The 12,069-nt window shown below is 52.8% G+C and overlaps 1 protein-coding gene across 2 annotated transcripts in view; it reads right to left on the reverse strand.

The window, feature by feature from the left end:
* LOC120404256 (alpha-2-macroglobulin-like) overlaps nt 1–12,069 on the reverse strand; it is a 58,055-nt gene that overhangs the window by 14,599 nt on the left and 31,387 nt on the right. For both annotated transcript variants that reach the window (XM_039536423.1, XM_039536432.1), the window contains exons 22-29: nt 11,617–11,668; nt 10,927–11,010; nt 10,261–10,437; nt 7,763–7,847; nt 6,366–6,522; nt 5,948–6,022; nt 3,915–4,080; nt 145–368 (exon numbers count right to left, since the gene is read on the reverse strand). In XM_039536423.1, coding sequence (XP_039392357.1) covers nt 145–368; nt 3,915–4,080; nt 5,948–6,022; nt 6,366–6,522; nt 7,763–7,847; nt 10,261–10,437; nt 10,927–11,010; nt 11,617–11,668 — 1,020 coding nt within the window. The remainder of the gene's footprint in view (nt 1–144; nt 369–3,914; nt 4,081–5,947; nt 6,023–6,365; nt 6,523–7,762; nt 7,848–10,260; nt 10,438–10,926; nt 11,011–11,616; nt 11,669–12,069) is intronic.

Below are 12,069 nucleotides of genomic sequence, written 5' to 3' on the forward strand. Positions count from 1 at the left end.
CTATACAGCCAAGGGACTGCCACCTCTTCCCTCCCCCCAGGTCAGTCTTCTCCTCCCCCAGGTTGTTTGTCTGTCTCCTGCCCTCTCCTGTCTGCCTCTCCCTCCTGCCCTGGGTGTCTGAGGCTGGGGATGGGAACAGTTCACCTGGGTGGAGGAGAAGCCCCCATTGGGATTCTGCTGCTTGCTGATCCACTTTGCAATTTGAGTTGCTAATGACAGGTCGTCTTGGGATGGTGCCGGCTGCGTGGTGAGGTGAGCGAGGAGCACGTAGGACGTCATCTCCACTTCGGCAGAAGGAGCACGGGGGTGGTAGAATGGGAGCTCGGCTTTCGGCTCCTTCCCAGGCCTCTGCCAGTGAATGGAGCCATCTGCAGCAGGAGAAGGGAGCAGGAGGGCAGGAGAGAAGGAAATACAGATGCTTAGTACATGCCATTTCTAAGGGGGTTGTTGACCTGCTGCTGCTGCGGGTGGGAGAAAAGAGCCCCCCGTGCTCGTCTGGCATATTGACATGAGACGTGAAAGGATTAAATAGTCCCTCACTTGCTGGTCTAGTGGATTTATACAAACCTTCTGGTACAAACACTCAGTGACTAATCAGGCTGCCACCTCTGTGCCTACGTCCCCTTTATCTTATGAAGGGACATCCCAGGAATGGACAGTAGCAGCCTTTATTGGGCTCTTTGATCCAAAAAGTGTGAAGTCGCTAAGTGGCCCCAGGCGCTCAAGGCCCAAGGGTTACAGCAGTGACGGTTGCACCCCACTCCAGCAGTGTGAACAGCCCATAAGTCCTTCTCTTACCAGCACAGGCCCAGTTCTTCCTGGGATTTCCTGGGACACCAGGACCTTAATTTGGGGCCCCCTGGAATGATCTGTTTTTTCATTTTATCAGTCCAAAGATCAGGCTTCTCCTCTTCATTTGTCTCTTGTTGTAGGGAGCAGACGTCACTCTGTGCTGACCAGGGGCCATCGCTCCCATGGAACGAGTATCCAGAGTGAGGAGCAGTGCTTGGAGCGAGGAATGGAGTGGAGCCAGCTAAGATATGAGCAGAACTGTGCTATTGCTCAGTGCGAATGGTACCATTTGGTCAGGGTTTCAGGATATGCTCAGTCACAGCACTGAGATGTGTGGGGGACCGCCCAGATACACCTGTGTCGCTGCAAAGTCAGGCACCGGCAGCACTGGCCCCAGCTCATGTTTTTAAAAAGTTCCCTTTGTCTTTACATTAATATTTCAGCACCTTAAAAAAAAGCCACCATCAAACTGTTCCCACAGGAACTTGCCCTCGGGAAAGGGGACCCAGGCCCCAACTCTCTCCTCCCTGGTGATGACCCCTATGTCTGGGGAGCTGTAAGGCATCTCCCAGAGTCCTAAAATGTGCCCCCTTGATGCTTCTCTCCATGTAATGCCCCTTGGACCAAACCATCCTCTGCCTCACCTGCTGCCCCCTGAGCTGCTCTCGGTGCTGGCCCACTCCTGGGCTGCTGTAGCCACCAGAGCCTGGGGGCTCTGGGTGCAGGAAGCTAGATGCCACTGAGACGCTTCCTCCCCCTGCAACAGGCTCCCTCCTCAAAATGGGTGACAGTCCTGGGGAGTGTGGGGACAGGAATCCTCCTGAGGCAAAGGGGGAGAGGAGGGTAGAGACGGCCTGGACCCAAAGAAGTGGGGAGAGGGAAAGGGAAGAAGAAACCAGGGGAGAAGGAAAGAAAAATCTTGGGTGAGAGATCCTAGGGAGGAGGGCAGGAAAGGGAGGGGGAGAATCTGCAGACACGGGTGGGAGGGAGGAGAGAGACACCCAAGGAGGGTGGAAAGGGGAGAAGACGCCTCTAAGACCTGGCCAACACACAGATTTTGTGCCACTACAACTATTTTGGTTAGGGCTGTGACTTTTCTACTGGTACCTGTAGTCTGGGCATGGTCATACCAGAATAAAGGTGCCTTGTACCGGTAGGGCTGTACGGGAACAGTTCTATTGGTATGAACACCTTCACACTGCTATAACTGCGTCCACACTGCGGGAGTCGCACCACTTTAATTATACTAGTACAGATACAGCAGAATGACTTTTGTGTGTAGACAAGGCCTGAAGGTCCATCTACCCTGGGGAAATGCTCCGTGTTAGAAGAGAAAATGCATTAAGCAGCACGCTGGTAAATATGACTCAGCACCTAGAATAGACAGGGATGGCTGGGCTTACAAATGCATTTGCTGTTTGTAAACTTAGGCTATGGGGTGCCCTCAGGGGAGCCACAGGCAGCTAATGTGATTGGTTGGCCACAAACAGCTGCCGTTTTTCACCCAACCTGACTCTGTCTAGATCTGCCAGCAGATTGAGGGATGTGATCATTCCCCTCTATTCGATATTGGTGAGGCCTTATTTGGAGTACTGTGGCCACTTTTGGGCCCCACACTACAAGAAGGATGTGGCAAAATTGGAAAGAGTCCAGTGGAGGGCAACAAAAATGATTAGGGGGCTGGAGCACATGACTTATGAGGAGAGGCTGAGGGAACTGGGATTGTTTAGCCTGCAGAAGAGAAGAATGAGGGGGGATTTGATAGCTGCTTTCAACTACCTGAAAGGGGGTTCCAAAGAGGATGGATCTAGACTGTTCTCAGTGGTACCTGATGACAGAACAAGGAGTAATGGTCTCAAGTTGCAGTGGGGGAGGTTTAGGTTGGATATTAGGAAAAACTTTTTCACTAGGAGGGTGGTGAAGCACTGGAATGGGTTACCTAGGGAGGTGGTGGAATCTCCTTCCTTAGAGGTTTTTAAGGTCAGGCTTGACAAAGCCCCGGCTGGGATGATTTAGTTGAGAATTGGTCCTGCTTTGAGCAGGGGGTTGGACTAGATGACCTCCTGAGGTCCCTTCCAACCCTGAGATTCTATGATTCTGTGACAAGGTGCTGAGTTGTCTTTAGCAGTATGTCAACTAATGCATTTTCTAACACAGTGAGTTTCCTCACCTGCATGAGGCCTATGAGTGTGGGGCTGAGGCTCTGTGTTTGTGGGGCTGGGGCAGGGGACAGAGAACCCAGGTGTCTGATGTGATGGGAAGGGAACTTGGTGTTTGCACGTGCTAGGACCCTGCATAACAAGTCCCATGTTCACTAGGGTTGGGGGCAGCCTCTCTGTGTGTGTGTGTGTGTGTGTGTGAATGGCTTTCGGGTGGGGGAGAAGGAGCCTGTGTGTGTGAGTGGATCCTGGGGAAACCTTGCACGTGCTTGTGCATTAGCTTGTGCCTGGGGCAGGCTGCAGTGTGTGTGTGGGGAGAGAGAGATTTGTGGGGTGCAAGGCAGCAGGACAATATGCCTGTGATTTTGTGGGCTGGGAAGTAGGGAGTATGTGAGAGCTTTTGGTGTGGGAGGCAGGAGGAGAGAAGAGAGATTTGGAGACTTGGGGGAAGAAGGAAGAGAGCAGGAGGAAAAGAAAGGAGAAACTAGTTATTTCACAGTATAGAAAAGGGGGAAACGGACTGAAACAAACAGAAGAAAAGCTAACAAGCTCCGGAGTAGAGCAAGGAGGCAAATGGAGGGAAGGCAGGGACAAGGGAAAGGGCAAATGCAAGAGAGACAAATGCAAAGGGAATGTTGGCAATTTACCTAATAGGTAGGTTGGATACTGAAGGTTGCAATCAATGACCCAGTTTAAAAGAACAAGGAGTCCTTAAAAGGGCAGGGATACAACAGGGATACAACAGCCCAAGTCAGAAATCTTCCTGGGCTGCCTCTCTCTCAATCTGGTTTCTTCATGTCAAATAACGTTCTCCCACCTGGTGCTGGCCCCTCGTAACATTCCTCTGCTGTGGTTTCCCCTCTGAGCACCTGTATATGATTCTCAATACACGGTCACCTTACGAGTTGGGGAGGTAGGGCCGGGGGCTGGGATGCAGGAGAAGGGCCCATCGAGAACTCTCACCCTCTTTCACAGCTTCCTTGTCAAGCGAGTCCAGCTGTGCCCTGCGCTTCTCCTCCTTCCCCGCCAGGGCGAAGGCGTAGGCCAGTAGCGCCCTGGTGTACACGTGGTTTCCTCCCTGCTCTGCTGCCGTCTCCAGACAGAACAGAGCATTACGGACCACAGAATGCTGTGTGGAGAGAGAGACATGGGCTGAGAGGGGGAGGAGAGGTCACCCTGGAGGTGAATTCAGTCTGTGAGCTCAACAGGCAGGAAACAATATGCACTTTTTCCATTTTATGAAGTATTTTTTTCAGATTTTCTGACATACGGGTAACTCTAAACAATAGCTGATCTTTCAGAGCCAGATTCCCCAGGACACTCTCTCGCTTTCACCACTCCAGCAATGTGCAGTGGCTGGTTTACAGCTGCTTTGCATCACTAGGCTGGCACTAAGCATCCAGAGCGAACCAGTGAGTCCGGCCCTTCACATTTGGTGAATGGCGATGGCGTATTGGGGAACCTGGCCCTTTAAATTTGTCCTGTGGTCGGTCCTCACTTAGGAACATTTGAGAAGCAAAGTTTGGAATCAGACATTTCCCGTAAGGACATTCCAAGGGATACCAATGTGCACAGGTGCATACACAGCAGGGCAGTTCATCTGTTTTCGTCAATGGCTGAGAATGGAAAGTCCAGCAGACAGTCCCATTTTCAGTGCCTTGAAACTTTTTCAGACTGTTTTGATCTGAACTTTCCTAGCCCTTGGTGTCTGCTAAGAGAGAGGTTCTTTCTGGGAAGCTGGAGGGAATGAGCTCAGCTGGTTTTGAGACAGGAAAGCCTGAAAACAAAATGCCTTGGGGTTTATACTCCTGCTAACTGAGAAGGGCTTAATCAGGACATCAACTATCCTCAGTTAAATACAGGGGATCAGGTTAGTCTAATGACAGTGGATGGGAACTGGCTGCTACTTCATCAGGACAATGTTAACAAGCAGGCCATGTTGGGCCACATCCACTTGTCTTGTCTGACCACAGCCAGTAGCACCACACATCTAAAGCCTGATCTAGACTCAAGTTACAGAACTCATCTTTTCTGGGCACAGCCTGGCACACGTTCACACTCAACTTCTCTACCAAGAAAAATTCTCCACTTTTGGGGGCATACTGACTCCCTTTTCTGGAGCAGCATTAGCCCCATGTCAGTGGAGTTATATCAGCACGGTGGTAAGGTGCATGCTCACTGGAAGTACCAGTGTAAGTGGTCCTTCCACTGCAGTCCCACAGTGCAACATTCCCTTTAACAGAGACTGTCTGGTAGCACTTTTGAACCAAGTGTCCCAATGATGGGAAGCCCACCTGGCTTTTACGCAGTCAGCACATTCTCCACAGCCACAGCTTTTCCTGCTACTTGCTACCTTTTCCCACGTGCTCTGAGTGAACATTTCCCACAAGCACAGCGAAAGCTACGCAGCAAGATTTCCACACAAAGCAATGCCGCTGAAAGCGGCACAGAGGACACTGGGATGCCTACTCACAATGCACCACACTGTTGCCAATCTGGCCTGATACTAGATTAACACAATGCGCTGGCACAAGTGGCCCAGTGTGAACTCACTGCACCAATATAGTCTTTTTGCCATTGCTCTCTGATGATAAAACTTTTACCAGTGCGATTTCTGGATGTGGAGCAGACCTAACCGAAGGAGAACAGAAATCAGCCCTTGATGGGGATCCATTTGGCTAGTGCCAACTGCAAAGGGGTTAAGTGTTAAATATCTGTAAAACTCTAAGCTGTAGGCGTGTAAGAGAGGATCAAGCAAACACCGCCTGAAAAGTTTTTAAATAAAGATCATATAAAAGGATAAGAGATGAGACAGAACCAGCATCCTGGACTGGAAGGGAAGCTGCAGGGAAATTTCAGTTCCAGATTTGGACCTCCATTTAAAGTCTTTTCTGACTCGATTTCCCCCTTTTTTAAAGGCTTCTCTCTCGGGATGGGAGGCTGTGACTTGGGGGTCCCCAGCTCTGTCTGTGGCTTGAGGGGTTACCGGTACGTACAGTGATGGGCAGAGGAATCTCCAGCAGCGCGATGGTGATGTAGGCAGAGAGCGTGACCTCATCGTCCACCCCGCCCTGCAGGGAATCACAGAGAGAGACATTAATCCTGAAACCCCGCCCACTGGCTCCTCCTCCCAGGGGAGTTCTACATCCCTGTTCTTCCCACACTGTGGTAGCTTCCATGTACCTGCCCCTCTTCTTTCCGCTACCCACGGTCGCTCCATGTACCGTATGGTTCTCCCCTGCTCTTGCCTCCCTTGGTAGATCCCATCTGCCCCATTTCCAAGCCCCCTGCCTCAGCCCCATGTGCTGCAGTGGCTGTGCTGTTCCCATGTGCAGTTGCAGGCTTCTCCGTGTCACTGGAGTCCTGTATGGGTCCCATGAGGCCCATGGGAAGCTGTCTGGGTGGATACGTCACCTTTATGGCATTGTTCAGGAGCGTCCCCGAGCTGCGGAAGCAGCCGTTGTCCTTCTGCTTGCCAGCGAGCCAGGCCAGGGCGTCCTGGATGTGCTTCTCCTCGATGAAGATGTGAGAGCGGGCCTGCGCGAAGGACTTGAGGACAAAGGCCGTCAGCCTGAGACAGAGAGTGGGCAGCAGTGAGAGCTCCCTCCCATGCCCTGTGCTCGCTGGAGGGGACGGGGTCCTGGGGCATCGCCAGCCTGAATGGAAGCAGCAGGGGCCGGAGAGCTGGTGGTCATGGGCCAGGGAACCATTATCTCACTCAGCCACCTACTGACATGCAACAGAGCCTGGGGGAAAGACCCAGCAGTCGTTTGACAGGGCACAGCAAAACTGCCCATTTTAGGACAGGAAGTGAGTCAGCTTCCTGCATTGGTTTCAAACAGCCAGGGCACAGTTTAGGGGTAGAAGGTGGTTGTCCAGAGCCCTTGGGAGAACAGCCCTCACAATCTTCAGTGACCAGGAGTGGCCAGGATACTGGCTCTGCATTTTCTTCTTATAAAAACAGCAGCACAGCGCCCCCTAGCATCAGACTGGGGTCAGCACTCAGAGAGACAATACGCCTTACTGAGCCACCCACCCCACTCCCTACAGCACAGCACCCCCTAGCACCACACTGGGGCAATAGAGTCAGTAGTGGCAGAGGGAAAAGCAACCTCTACAGAGCTGCCCACTGCTACTCCCTGCAGAACCTGTTTGTTCACCCTTAGTGCAAGGCATGCACTAAGCATTGAGGGGCTGTGATGGCTCCACCCTTTTACCAGCTTCCTCATTATCCTGAGGGCTGTGGTGGCTAAACTTTTCTGGTTGAGGATCGAATACATAATTTCAGAAGGGACAAGTATCCACAATCAGGTCTTTGGGATGGATTCTCTGCCCTGTTCTGACCCCTGCACCCTGCTCAGGTAACACAAAAGGAGCTGTAACTACCATCAAGTCACCCAGCAGGGGAATCTTTGGCTGACCCCTTTACACCACCCTCCACATAGCCCCTGGTACAGAGAGTGAGTGGCTGGAGTGTGCTGTGTTCTGGACACACCTAGCTGATGTATGGTCCTCAGGGGACTGTGGCCAGCTGGAGAAAGTTAGAACAGCCCCCAGGCTGCTCTAACCCGAGTTGAGCAGGGAATCAGGGGGCTGTAAATGGCTATTAAGCCAAAACTGCAGGCCTCTAGCATACGAACTAAAGGAGATCTCCCTTCCCTACCACCTGTCATAGTTGCCTTATCCCACATCATCAGCTCTAGAGCTCTTCCCCTCTCCTCCGCCCCTTCATGATCAGCACCTATTAACAATGGGCAAGCTCCAGGTTATAACAAGAGAAGGGAAAGAATTCAGCAGCACTGAAATCTTACCAGGTGTTCCCTGGTTGCCTATAACGTGGCCCAAATGTGCTGTAGGAGCCATCCTGGTGTTTGTACTTCAGCTGTGTCTGGTAACCTGAAAGGGAGAATGAAGTTGTGTTTTACTGCAATAAAGTCCAGCTGTAGATGTCAGCCAGGAAAAGAGACTCTTCAGCCCCATCTACACACAAACATCCTGCTTTAATTGTACCCCTAGCGTTAAAATGCTCCGAATGCCCCAGAGTGGATGTAGTTAGGATAGTATAAAAGTGCTAATACCAGTACAGTTTGTTCCCAGATGGGAAGGGGGTAGAACTGCATCCACACTAGGGGTTGTACTGATTCAATTATTTTGGTAAACTATCACCTCCTAACTGAAATAGTTACACTGGTACAAAGCTGGGTTTAGATCAAGCCTTAGACGCAGAAGCAGGTCCGATGTAGAGTACGCAAGCCAGGCAAGCCTCCCATTCCTAAAAACAGCCTCAGTGTCTCAGCAGAGCGGCCTTGGTCTTCTGTTAGGCGTTAAAAGAAGGTACAAGCAACAGGGTTATGATGTGCATCTACCCATACCAGGTTCAAGGATCCCTTTGCAGCACCTAAAATAAATAAATGGGAAGGCTGTCTCTGAAAGATTGCTAACCCTCATTAAAAACAGGGTGGAGCAGAAATGGAGAACGAGGAATAATCAAAGGTGTGACCCAAACTGGGGCTTTTCTGAAAAATGACGACGTGGAAAGGGCCTCTTGTCACTCAGCGGCTCTGCCCCGGGTGTGTTCAGAGTCATGGCTACTGGCTTTACTGGCAAAGGTCATGGCCACATTAGGAATAAAGGAGCATTACCAACATTGTTAGCTAACACGTGTTTCAATCCTAACACAGACAAGGCACTTGTAGTTTCACACATGTTAGCTGGTTGAGTTAACCTTAGCAAGGAGCCTAGAGTTTCCCTTAATCAGCAAACATGTATTAAAACTACAAGTCCTTCCTTAGAAGTTTTTAAGGCCTGGCTTGACAATGCCCTGTCTGGGCTGATTTAGTTGGGGATTGGTCGTGCCATAGGCCCTGACTCCATGGGTGCTCCGGGGCTGGAGCACCCACAGGGAAAAATTGGTGGGTGCTCCTCACCGAGGAGGAGGAATGCAGTGTGCTTGGGGCAGGGCCGGCTCTACATATTCCGCCGCCCCAAGCAGTCATGCGCGGGAGGCGCCCCGGAGCCCCGGGAGCAGCGGACCTCCCGCGGGCTTGACTGGTGAGGGTCCGCTAGTCGCGCGGCTCGGCTGGACCTCCCGCAGCTGCGGGCGGTTCGCTGGTCTGGCGGCTGCGGTTGAGCTGCCGCAGTCATGCCTGCGGGAGGTCCAGCCGACCCGCGCGACCAGCGAACCGTCCGCAGTCACACCTGCGGGAGGTCCACTGGAGCCGCGGGAGGAGCGCCCCCTCCGCAGTCATGCCTGCGGCAGGTCCGGTCGTCCCGGGGCTCCGGTGGACCTCCCGCAGGCGTGACTGCGGCAGGTCTGCCGGCCCAATCTGCCGCCCCTGCCGGCAAGGGCCGCCCCACGCACGTGCTTGTCGCGCTGGGGTCTGGAACCGGCCCTGGCTTGGGGAAAAGGTGGGGCAGGGGCAGGGATTTGGGGAGGAGTCCAATAGGGGCAGGGAGGGGGCTGAGTCGGGGCGGGGCCGGGCCGGGGGCAGGGTGGGGGGGCACCTGTGGGTCCTGCTTTGAGCAGGGGGTGGGACTAGATGACCTCCTGAGGTCCCTTACAACCCTGATGGTCTATGATTCTAAGTTGGCTAATTGTGTTACAAATAAAATCTCCTCTAGTGACAAGAAGGCTTAAACCCAGCTTTTGCTCCATTTACTACTGCCAGGCCTGCAGAACCAACCCAGCTCTTCTTCTCCGCCTTGCATGTCATCAGCAGAAATGCACCCAGTGCGGTGCAGCACGTAGGCTATGTCCACATGGACCCATCTTCTCCCATCGAGCACTTCCAGAGAGTAGAGTTCTCTATGTTCCTAGATGTCACCCTAGATCTAAGCATGCTACCATGCTATGGCATCCCCTGTTGGGAAGCGATCTATTGTAACCAACCATTAATGGAGTAACTACTCAGAGTAACTCCTGGGAAAGGGAACCCCTGACCTCTGGTGCGGGGTTGGGGGGAGGGGGTGTCAGAGGCCCTGATTCAAAGGTAAATGATGAGGGGTCAGTTGTGACGGTGCTGCCAATACGCTGGTGGCTAGAAAAGGCCTATATAGGCCATCTGGGGAGCCGAGTCTGGTTTGCTGGGGCAAGAGTGAATTACCACTGGGCTCACACACTGGAGAGCAATGGGATGAAAGGGCTGAGAAGGTACAAGTGTGTTCCCCTCCCCCCCAAGAGACAGGTGGTCCCCTCAGTCCGTCCATCCTTCCCAGTGGGAGCATTATCTGAGCAAGGCAGACCCAAAAACCTCCCAGCACAACCTTGGAAGGGAGCAAGTGGAGAAACAAAAGCCCTGTCCCTCCTCACCGCTGACTAAGTATCCGATGGCCTTGGATTTGGTCTCCTCGCTCAGCTGCCCCGTCTTATTCAGATAATCCAGGACGTAGATGTTGGGGGCAAACAGGACCATGTTCTGCTCCCCGCAGCCGAAGGGCATCTGGAGAAGCTGCTGCAGGTTCTGCATGGCTGTGCCCAGGATATCGCCTGGGGATGGAGACACAGGGAGTCAGTGTCAGGGAGTCAGGGAGTCGCACAGAGCCGGCCTGCGGAGGTAGAGTGCACCGCAGAGCAAGGATGCTAGTGTGAGACATCCATAACAGGCTTGTGAGATCACAGGCAATAGGAGGGAAAGAAAGAGACACACACAACACAGAGAAAGGAGGAGACAGAGAAATACGCTCTGAGAGAGAAGGGACACATGAAAGGCAAAGTGAAGGGCGTGTTGCTGGAAGGGCAGATGGGAGCACTAGGGTGGACGAATAGCCAGAGACGTGGGCCCAGAGGCAGAGGTGTTGGGAAGGAGAGAAAAAAAGAGGTGAAGTGCTAGCTAGTGACTACAGCCGTGGGCAGCTGGGGGATAAATGGAGGGGCTGTGATGGGTGCACAACAGGGTGAGGAGTGGAACGGGTGGAAAGACCACTAACGTCAGGCACGGGGAAGGCACAGCCGGGCTCTTTGGACTGCCTCACTTACCCAGCACTGAGAAATAGGCTCTGGCCGATCCCTGCACCACGTTCTCTGGGAGCTTCAGGGACATTGGCTGCAGCGCTGTCTTTCCTGGGGAAAAGTGACATAGATGAGATTGTAGTAAAATCCCCCCCGTATAACAGTGACCAGGCCCCAGCACAGGAGCTAGGACACTGCCCCTGCTGCTGTCTTTCCCCTGGCATTGCACCGGGGCTCCCTGCCTTTAGCAGCTCCATTCCTCCATAGCTTTATAGTGAACCCCCCACCCATCCCCAACTCCCCTCTCAGGCTCGGATCCCCCTCGCCCCCCACCCCAGCCCTCCACATGGAGCAAGGTGCCACCACCTGGTGAGACAAGGGAACTGCAGTCTCCAGCTCTTTCTCTGGCACCTTCCCGTTTGTAATTTCACTCCATGGAATCAGAGAGTGAGAGAAGGGGAAAGCCCCATTCAATCCCATCTAGCCCATCCCCCCAGCACCCAGGCCAGGATCGTTCCCTAAGACCTAGGCTTCCAGCCCTTCCCTTGGGGGCCATTCCAGCCCTTCAGTGTTAGGAAACATTTCCTCGTTATCCAGCTGGAGGTGTCCCACGTTCTCATTTCCATATTACTGCTTCTAGTTAGCTCTTCCCCTCGGACACCCGGGGTTTCCAACCTTCCCTTTGCAGAGGCAGGTCAGGACGGGTGGGGCTCTTACCAGCTGCACAGAGCAGGAAGTTGTAGGTCGTTTCCTTCTCAAGCCCTTCAGGCTTCGGGTTGGGGGAGAAAAAGGGAAGGGGAAGGAAAATGAGAAAGGTGAGAACCTGCAGAGACACTGAGCACTTGGTGGTAGAAACATCTGGCCAGGGGTGATGGGGAGAGATGGGGAGAAGGGAAAATGCGGGGGGAAAGAAAGAAAGAAAGAAAGAAAGAAAGAAAGAAAGAAAGAAAGAAAGAAAGAGCAAGCATGAATCAGAGAAAGAGGGAGACTTGCAAATTCTCATGTAATAATAATTCTGATGAAGCCAGCAAATAATGGTTGGAAATTGGCTACTAACGAGTTATTGCCTCCTCACTCCCAAGGGGAGGATATTGCAGTGCTCTACCATGGGTGATTAGTTGCTGGTAGCACACAGTAAAACCTGGACTTTCCTTGTTATGCAGAGAGAAC

This window comes from Mauremys reevesii, linkage group 1 (genome assembly GCF_016161935.1).
Source record: "Mauremys reevesii isolate NIE-2019 linkage group 1, ASM1616193v1, whole genome shotgun sequence".
Classification (NCBI taxonomy): domain Eukaryota; kingdom Metazoa; phylum Chordata; order Testudines; family Geoemydidae; genus Mauremys; species Mauremys reevesii.